At 31.2% G+C, this 9,023-nt stretch overlaps 3 protein-coding genes and 1 non-coding gene across 6 annotated transcripts; 3 read left to right on the top strand and 1 right to left on the bottom strand.

Annotated features, from left to right (window-relative positions):
- Nucleotides 1–233: 233 nt before the first annotated feature.
- TRNAP-UGG (transfer RNA proline (anticodon UGG)) lies at nucleotides 234–305 on the top strand. The gene has a single exon. It is a non-coding gene; the product is annotated as a tRNA-Pro (tRNA).
- Nucleotides 306–782: 477 nt separating this feature from the next.
- Nucleotides 783–1,457, top strand: LOC108459502 (50S ribosomal protein L12, chloroplastic). Its single transcript, XM_017758889.2, has one exon. It carries the CDS (start codon nucleotides 783–785, stop codon nucleotides 1,350–1,352), a length of 570 nt encoding a protein of 189 aa, XP_017614378.1. The 3' UTR covers nucleotides 1,353–1,457.
- A 570-nt stretch (nucleotides 1,458–2,027) lies between these two features.
- LOC108459514 (universal stress protein A-like protein) lies at nucleotides 2,028–4,562 on the bottom strand. The gene is made up of 4 exons (XM_017758901.2): nucleotides 4,210–4,562; nucleotides 2,699–2,820; nucleotides 2,504–2,622; nucleotides 2,028–2,377 (listed from the first exon to the last, which is right to left on the bottom strand). The coding sequence occupies exons 1-4, from the start codon at nucleotides 4,400–4,402 to the stop codon at nucleotides 2,269–2,271; spliced, it is 543 nt and encodes a 180-aa protein (XP_017614390.1). The 5' UTR covers nucleotides 4,403–4,562; the 3' UTR covers nucleotides 2,028–2,268.
- A 2,009-nt stretch (nucleotides 4,563–6,571) lies between these two features.
- LOC108469472 (uncharacterized) lies at nucleotides 6,572–8,786 on the top strand. Of its 3 annotated transcripts, none has more exons than XM_017770359.2 (8): nucleotides 6,572–6,834; nucleotides 7,330–7,377; nucleotides 7,503–7,549; nucleotides 7,696–7,762; nucleotides 7,844–7,887; nucleotides 8,046–8,103; nucleotides 8,223–8,269; nucleotides 8,387–8,786. In XM_017770359.2, exons 1-8 carry the CDS (start codon nucleotides 6,775–6,777, stop codon nucleotides 8,388–8,390), a joined length of 375 nt encoding a protein of 124 aa, XP_017625848.1. In that variant the 5' UTR covers nucleotides 6,572–6,774; the 3' UTR covers nucleotides 8,391–8,786. The 3 variants fall into 3 exon arrangements, 2 of the variants coding, with proteins under 2 accessions (XP_017625848.1, XP_017625844.1); XR_008286122.1 differs by having other exon boundaries at nucleotides 6,573–6,834; nucleotides 8,223–8,386; nucleotides 8,494–8,786; XM_017770355.2 differs by having other exon boundaries at nucleotides 6,573–6,834; nucleotides 8,223–8,786.
- The last annotated feature ends 237 nt before the right edge of the window (nucleotides 8,787–9,023 follow it).

Genomic DNA, 9,023 nt, shown 5'->3' on the forward strand with positions numbered 1-9,023 from the left:
TGTACTTTAGAGTTAATAATTTGAAGTATGACACTAATATTATTTAAAAAACATAACACAAAACACACAACTTATTTAATAAATATATCAAAATTTATATCATAGAATATTATCATTTTAAAATTTATAAAAGTATAGATAAACCTTAAATATGATTTATGATTATTGTTTTGTTAACCTACTTAAACTGTTTTTACAGATAAATAGCTTTTTACTAACGAACGTATCAAATTGGGTGTTTGGTCTAGTGGTATGATTCTCGCTTTGGGTGCGAGAGGTCCCGAGTTCGATTCTCGGAACGCCCCTTCTTTTTTCTCACCAACTTTTACTTTGGTTAAAATATGCTATTAGTCCCCAAACTTCTATAAACTTGAGATTTAATCCCTATAAGAGCTAAATTTCAAATTTAGAAAAAAATAAATAATCTTATGACATTTCTGCCAAAATTTGTTAAGTTATTATTTTTATCAATCATGATACAACAAATTTAACAGAAAAAACTTACAATTTTACTGATTCGACTAAGTTTTAAAAATAAATACAATTGAAAACCTAAATTTCTAATTTTTTAAGTATAGAGATTAAATCTCGAAATTAAACAAAGTACAAGGACTAAAAACATATTTTAACCTTTTTCATTTTTTCTTTGAGGGACAACAACAGGTTTCACTAAATATTTATTCACCAGATTCACCCATCTCCTCTCCTTTCCTTTCACCTTATCCTCTCTCATTTTCTCTCAATCCAAACAGAGGAAGAAAAGAAAGCATTAGCAAGAAAAAATGGCTTCCTCAACACTCTCAACTCTTTCTCTCAGTTCCCCTTCTTATCCTTCACCCACTACTACTACAGCCCATTTTTTCAAAACCCCTTCTCTTCAATTCCCTCTCCGTTCCACCGCCACTACTACCCTCACCCACCGTACCACATTCCTCCGTCCTCTCAACGCCACCGCGGCACCCGAAAAAATCGAAAACCTCGGCACTGAAATCTCCAACTTAACCCTCGAAGAAGCCCGAACACTCGTCGACTACCTCCAGGACAAACTCGGTGTCTCCGCCGCTGCATTTGCCCCTGCGGCCGTAGCTGTCGCAGCACCAGATGCCGGTGGTGCCGGAGCTCCAGTTGTTGAGGAAAAGACGGAGTTTGATGTGGTGATTGAGGAAGTTCCCAGCAATGCGAGGATAGCGGTGATTAAGGCTGTGAGGGGTCTAACTAGTTTGGCATTGAAAGAAGCTAAGGAATTGATTGAAGGGCTGCCTAAGAAATTTAAAGAAGGAGTTTCTAAAGAGGAAGCTGATGATGCCAAGAAACAGCTTGAAGAAGCTGGTGCTAAAGTTTCTATTGCTTAGATTTAACATTTTCTTTCATGGGTTCCTCGATTCTATTTGTTGAAATGCTCAACTGAATTTCCTCCTGTACGGATAATGATAATAGGACATTTTTGGGTGTCTAAAGTTTGAGCTTTTTTATTGGATAAGGTTACAAATTCCAGCTTGTTTTTCAAATTAGTACAATGTTCTATGAAACCTATCCATATAGAGATTAGATCTAGATATCAAGAACCTCAAATGGCATTTTCATCTTAAATCGGGACATAACAAAATATTGGATAAATTGGGGTTCTAACACTACTTGTTAGGGAGTTTGAAATTTGTTGCTACACGAATTCAAGCACTAAACTCAGAGATTTCACCCATACTCGAAATCAGAGTTCGATCGATATCTGAACTCGCTTGAGTGTGATGGTGTAGTGTGTGAGAGAGTTTGAGATTATATTTTATAAAAAAATCTTATATGGATATGGGTAAGGTGCGTTACTAGCCATTTGCATATGTAAATCAACAAATCAACACAGGCTCTATGATGTTGTATAAGCTTTCATAAAACATTACAAGGATTATACAATTTCATCAACTCAAAACTACCACTATAAAGACTAGATGATTTGATGATCATGTTAAGTTCAATGTATTGGATAAAGAAACTAATGCCTTATTTATACATCAATCATATCCACAGGGTAATTTTCCCAACACAAAAAAGCAATTCATTTGTCGTCCCCCGCAGATAAATGAATTAGTAACTCTACAGTTTCAAGTCTATTATCACAATGAGAAAAAATGCACAGACATACAGTCTCAAGTCTACCAAGACCGTGAAAAGACACATCCACAGGCTTAAAATTAAATTTATGTCATCAAAAGGGTAATATGGAGTTTCTTCACCTGTAAGACAACGAGAAAATCCACAGCCATTGAAACAAATTTAGTCATCAACAGGGTCCTGTGGAGTTTCACCTGGTCTGCGTTTGATGCTTACCACAGGGCACTCAGCATGCTTCACACAGAATTCACTCACAGTTCCAGCAATAACCCTGGACAAACAAATTTTCAAAAGCAAAAAATTAAGCACTTCCCTAAAAACCAAATTAAGTTCATTCTAGAGATTGAAATGAGAAGACAAGTGCTGAATATTGGAGGCATATGGGAGTAAAACCTACCGTTGGAAAGGACCAAGTCCTCTGTTCCCGACAACAAGGAGATCGGGCTGCATCCTCTTCGCTTCTCGACAGATAACTTCCTTTGGATCACCTTCCTTGATCCAAGCTTCACAAGCAACCTACAGTCAACAAAATTTCATTATATGGGAAAATGCATATTAAAATGCTAAGTTCACTTAAGAATGAATTGATTACCCCAATCTCATGACACCTTGTGACAAAATATTCCAGCAAATGAAGCCCTCTGGTTTGGTCCCTGTGCTTCATGGTCTTGAAATCCTCAGGAAAGGCATATATGCTGTCCATGTCCTCGAATCCTAATGGAAAAACATATTCAAAGAAGAAGCCATCACTTCAATCACCTGGCATTGGCCGATTTCATAGCACCCAAAAGCTTGAATGAAGCACATTACAATATCCGTCCCTAAAACCACTGTGTCCATGGGAGTTCATAGTTTCTGATCCAAAGCTTAAACGTTTAGAATGTATTTGGTTGGGTGGAAAAATGGAGGAATGGAAATAGAGAATGGAAAACTAGGAAGAATGTAAATTTTGAGTGTGCTTGGTAAGTAAGAAAAGTGAAAAGAAAGAAAATAAGAGTGATGATCATTTTTCATGCATAAAAACAAATCATTCCAAATTTGAATGATAAGAGAAGAGAAAATGATAAAGTGTATGTTAATTCAAAATTCTTACATTTTTCAAAATTTTTATTTTATTTTCTTTTCTTTCATTTTTCAACTCTAACATACAGTCAGTGGATCAGAAGAAATTTATTTTTTCTTTTAATTTTTCCTACCAAAAAAAAATATTTTACATATTTTTATTTTTCTACCCTTCAATTTTTCATCCATCCATTTCTTTTTCCACTCTACTAAGTAAAGCATTCAGCTATACATAAAACTTGTATCCAAAATGCTACAGTCCAATTCAAGTAAAAATTCAATATCAACATCAATCCTGATACTTTATAGATACAGCCAATTATAAAAGGATTCAAGTTTCAAGGGCAGGCTTTTAGCATCATTGAATAAACTATCACATTGCTAGTTTTCTATTTAGGTTAAATTATTATATTAGTCCCTGTACTTTACAAAAGTTGTGAATTTATAGTCCCTACACTTTTCAAATTTTAAAATTTCAGTCACCAAACGATAACTATTAAATTCATTAATTTATGTTCTAGTATTTTCAAAATTTGATGGGACAAACATATTATAACGCACTAAAAATCCAATTAATTGATTAACGATTGTGATTTATGGCAAGACTAAAATTACAAAATTTGATAAGAATAGAAACCTAGAATGATCCAAGTGGAGAATATGAACTAAATCTATAATTGTATGCATAGTGCAGACTAGTAATTGAATTTAACTAATCTGATTTATCTGCTACTTGTACTAAAATTGACCAACTCAAAAAGTACAGGGACTAATAGCAGATTTTAACCTTCTATTTATCAGTAGCCAAACCGATTGAAGAAATGATAAATCAAACTTAACATTTTTCATAACATCATAAATTAGAAAATCAAAGCAGTTTCAACGAATTTCAATCATAAAAACAGCAATAGAATTCTCACACACACCCTACGAAACCCTAACACAACCACGCCCGTACAGAAAGCGCAGTCGTGCAAATTCAAAATTTTGTGAAGAAACTAGAAAAAGAGCGCAGAGAGAGAGACAGAAAAGAGTAAGAACCGTCTTCATGAGGAGCTTGAACATGGAGGAAGAGAAGCTTGAAACCGGAAGTATTGGATCGAACGATCTTCTGAATAGTCCATTCGAAAGCTCCTCTGCTACTTATGGAAGCGTGAGGGTAACCTTTGATACTTGACTCGTTCACTGCTAACATTATCCGAGTTACGTTTGCCTCAGGCTCAGTTGTCTCCATCTTTACACGCCTCTACTCACTGAGTTTAATAACTTTTTTGTGGCTCTGTTTGTGTCTAAGCTTTTTCTTGGAACTCTCTAGTTTTTCGAGACTCAAATTAAAAAGAAAGCTCGGGGAGGGAGAGCTTAAAAGCGTGGAAGAGTGCGCCATTCACAAAAGGTATACGGTAAATATTAGTAAGAAGGAATTGCTATTGTGCGCTTTGGCAGTTATTATTAACCCGTGAGTTTTCACTGAAAATGGCGGGCCGTACTTTGTCTGCTTTTTTTGTCCCTTATTTTCCCTCAATGTTAGAAAAATATTTAAAAATAAAATAAAAAATGAAAAATGAAAAATTATAAAAATTTTGATATTTATATTGTAAAATTATTGTTTTAGTACGACAGATTAAAATTTTTATTATAAATATACATTTTAATAAATTGTGTTAATTTTAATTTGATGTGATTTTAATATAAAAATATATAAAAATTAATATGGAATAGTATTTGAAGAGCTATCAATGTATGAGTATCATACACAATTAATAAATAGTAATATAAAATTTCATCATTAAATAGAACAAAAAATTAAAATTTTAATATTTATTTATAAATCTTTTACAATTTTACTTTTACTTTTATTTCATTTCCTCTATTAATGTTAATTCAAAATTAGTGTTTTTTTAATGTAAAGTTACCAAAATACCCATTTTAGAAATTTTGATAGGTATGTTGAACAAACAACAAAAAGGTGATTGGAGCCCAAATTTAAACAAGATAAGAGATTTTTTCCCTTCTAAATGTTATTGAAAAGTGGGAATCTCAAAAAAAAAAAGTCTTTTATGTGTTTTATTTTTGATGTTGCAACATCCAAATGTATATAATTAAAATCAATCAATATTAAATATAATAGATAAATAATTGGAATATACTTGAATTTAAAATCAAATTAAATTTAGACTAAAATTTCAGAAAATATTATTTAAAAAATTATGGAAATAGGTTAAATTTTTAAAAATTAATGGAAATGGGTGACACCAAAAAGAAATAAAGGTGCTACCACTTTTAGTGTTGATGTTGCAAAAAGCGTTTTTAGTTGGAAGCGTTTTACCTATATTGGTCTATTCTCAAAATTTTAAAATTTTAATCTATTTCCATAATTTTTTAAATAGTATTTTTGATATTTTAGTCATCGATTTAAATATGACTCACGTAATGAGATTTTAAAAAATTGAAAAATTTTTAAAATTTAAAAATAAAAGATTAAAATTGACCAAATTCGAGTACATAATTAAATTTACAACTCGCTAAAATTTGATTAAAATTTTATTATATATTATTTTAAACGCACTCTCATATTTTAAATATGTGATTTTCACATACATAAATTAACTAATTAACTATTTTTAAAAGAAAAGTAAATATTTTTATAATTTAACATTATATTTTATTTTTTAGAATTATATTTGTTTTTAAAAATAAAACGACATTTCATTTTGAATTAGGTTAATTAATTGTTAACCCTAATTGAGCCCAACCTGTTGGGCTTTTGGGCTATAAATCCAGTAATTTTACATTTTCTCTTATTTCTATTGTTTCTCAAAGAAATATTTATAATATAACTGAGCTTCGCAACAGTGTATATTTTTTATTCATTTTGGTATTTAAATTTCACAAATAAATTTATCTTAATTTCTAAATTTAGAAAATATACATTTTTTTTATGATGTGGCAGTATGAGATTGTATTACATCGTTACTTAAAAAATATAAATTTATAAATTATAATGTAGTATAATCTTAAAGTGTCATATACGATAAGGTGAAGCCAGAAAATATTTGAAGGATATTAAAATTAAATTGTAATTTTTACAGTAGTAAAGATACAATTTTACTATTATAATAGCTCATATCTTTATAAATTTTAAAGAATTAAATTAAATTTTAAAAATTTCAAAGTGTCCAAATAGAAAGCGAAACACCTACCAACCCTTGATTTTGTCCCTAATATACGATATTCTAATAATCGGACTAATAATTTAATAGATTGAAGTGATATTCAATAATAATTAAATAAATATTTATAAATTTATGAATTTTTAAAAAGTTACTCATTTTTATCATAATTTCTTTTTACTAATTTTAAAATATTTCTAATTTAACCGATTTAACTCTTTTGTATAAATCAATTCTCGATTTAATTAATTCTGAGTATAGCTAGTTGTGAACTTCAGTCTCCAATAATTATATCATCCCTAACAAATAAAAGGAAAAGAAAGAAGAAAAAGGCACGAAATACGGAAGACTACTTTATGGAGATGCACTTTGTAATGAAATGAGATTTCTTCTCAAATTCTCAAAGAGTTTCTAAAGAGGAAAAGAAAAAAAAAATATGGGTGGCTTAGAACAACGTTTTCCTGTTCCTTACAAGAATCTCTCTGTCGAAATCAAGGTAAAAAAGGGTTCTTCGTTCTTTCTCAGAATCTTATTGGCTTTTTTGGGGGGTTTAACGATTTTACCTATAATAGCATAACAAAGCATGAATTACCAAGGATTTTAAAGATTTTGATTACTGGGTTTAGTTTAAGATGGTTGTTTTATATTCTTACCGACAATTTCATGAACAATTGGTTATATTTCTTTATTATGATTTGAATTTTTCCCCATTTTTTTGTTTTATTATACTGCATTTTTAAAATTAATTTGAACAAAATATGATGAAGTATATGATTGATAGGAATTTGATTTGTTGGATTGGATTATATTCCTTTTGCTCTTGTAAAAAATCCAGGCTTTTATTATTGCTAATGAGCTTTGCATATTCAGAAGTGAATTTTGTTGCTCTGGATTTGGTCTCTGAATTCATTAATATGTTATTTGATTCCAAATTTCTTTGTAAATGTCTTGCCATTTATACTTTCTCAATTTCATACCTTTTGCTTGGTAGGGGAACAAAACCGATCTAGTCGTTTGCCGTTACGACGATCATTTTCTTGTGAGTACAAGCCTTTCCACTTCCCTTTTTCCGATCAAACTTTGGGTTTTGGTATTGCATTTATGCGTATTTGTGCGATGCCGAGGGTGGTATCGATAACTTGTAATATGCTAATGATTTCTCAGGTTATGGCTACCCAGATTGGAACTATGGGAACAATACTACATGCAAGGTTCGCCTCGTACTTTTTCTTTCGTTACAAAAGGGGAAGATCTGTGATTTTTTTTATTATTGAGTTTTTCTTTGAGTTATTCAAATTATTATGATGATAATCATAATCTGAAATGCATCTGAGACATGTATATTGTCGGTTGCCAGAAAGGAGCAAGGTTTTACGGTCCAGCCGACTTTCAATGTGTCCGTAATATTTGGCAAACGAGACGAGGTAAGCCAGATAGTTCTGTTGTATATATTATCTTGGTTGTTCATACCTGTCCTGAATCTTGAATGAATGCACGATTTGCAGCCAATGCTACTGGCAATTACTCGTCAGCTTATCGAACACATAAGGTATGTTTATTTTCTACAAAATCGACATTTTTTAGATTACGTAAATTAGGATTCTACTTTTAGTTTTGTCCATTGAATGTAATACAATAAACTTACAAATCTATTAATAGTTTGAACTCAGATATCTCTTTGCTTTATATCTTGGTTCGTATTTGCAGTTCCTCGGGGTCGTCTATGCCTTTAGTTCTTTCTCTCGGTCTCAAAGACCATAGCATGGTACCGTTCTATAACACAAGTTTGTAATTCGCTTTTGCTTCATATGTTATATGAATGTTTTGCATATCCATCAAAGTAGACAAAATAGTGAAATTTATACGATGCCCGGTTTTACGCAGGACACCTTGAAGGGCATTGTTTCGGCTGTGATTGAGAACCGTCTCTGGTAATGCATCAATGTTAAAGTTTCTCATCTTTTTGTGCTTGGGTCCTCGATTGTTTTCATTCTTCACGATTAAACTAAACCAGGCTTCATATAACACAAGTTGGTCTCGAATCACAGGTGAATATTTCAGCTTGAAACCTTAAATGGGAAATGAACTTGATGTAATTTTGTTATTGGAATGGTTATGGACCCTAAAATTATCCTAGTTTTTGCTAACTTGGTAGACTAAGGCTGGATTGTTAAATATTGGCCGTACCTCCCTCAAGGACAATGATGTTTGAATTGGACCAGCTGGTCGGACCGGTCGGGATATCTTTCTAGAGAATGGTTTTGAACCAGTTAGATTGGGAAACAGATACCGACTGATTGAACCGGTGATTAAATCAGTTTGAACTAGGTTTTTAAATATTTTAATAATTTTATAATTGGGCCAATCAGATTGGTGAAGTGATTTTATAATTTTTAAAGTTTAAAATAATTTAATATGCATTTAAATATTTAATTGCATAATCTAAAATTTTACTTCTAATCATTTGAGTAAGCAATCTTGCAAATAACAGGTAACAGGTGACGTGTTTATCATCTAAATGCATATATAAAAATCAAAAAATATTTCACATGGTGAATGAATGGGTTCATGTTCATTTTAGAAATACGTTAGGGTTCTAATAATCAATTTTCTTGTTAAAAATTTTGTGTAAACTACATTTAATTTCAGAAAGTTACAAAATGATCACTAAATTATTCGAAAGTT

The sequence above is a fragment of the Gossypium arboreum genome, chromosome 7 (genome assembly GCF_025698485.1).
Source record: "Gossypium arboreum isolate Shixiya-1 chromosome 7, ASM2569848v2, whole genome shotgun sequence".
Lineage (NCBI taxonomy): Eukaryota > Viridiplantae > Streptophyta > Magnoliopsida > Malvales > Malvaceae > Gossypium > Gossypium arboreum.

What these genes read in the sequence shown, in the direction of transcription:
- LOC108459502 (XM_017758889.2), top strand. Translation starts at nt 783, where the DNA reads ATGGCTTCCTCAACACTCTCAACTCTTTCTCTCAGTTCCCCTTCTTAT.
- LOC108469472 (XM_017770359.2), top strand. Translation starts at nt 6,775, where the DNA reads ATGGGTGGCTTAGAACAACGTTTTCCTGTTCCTTACAAGAATCTCTCT. An exon ending in ATCTCTCTGTCGAAATCAAG is followed by an intron (nt 6,835 to 7,329) that starts GTAAAAAAGGGT and finishes TTTGCTTGGTAG; the next exon opens with GGGAACAAAACCGATCTAGT. An exon ending in CAGCTTATCGAACACATAAG is followed by an intron (nt 7,888 to 8,045) that starts GTATGTTTATTT and finishes TCGTATTTGCAG; the next exon opens with TTCCTCGGGGTCGTCTATGC.
- LOC108459514 (XM_017758901.2), bottom strand. Translation starts at nt 4,402, where the DNA reads ATGGAGACAACTGAGCCTGAGGCAAACGTAACTCGGATAATGTTAGCA. An exon ending in TCAAGCTCCTCATGAAGACG is followed by an intron (nt 2,821 to 4,209) that starts GTTCTTACTCTT and finishes TTTTTCCATTAG; the next exon opens with GATTCGAGGACATGGACAGC. An exon ending in CAAGGTGTCATGAGATTGGG is followed by an intron (nt 2,623 to 2,698) that starts GTAATCAATTCA and finishes TGTTGACTGTAG; the next exon opens with GTTGCTTGTGAAGCTTGGAT.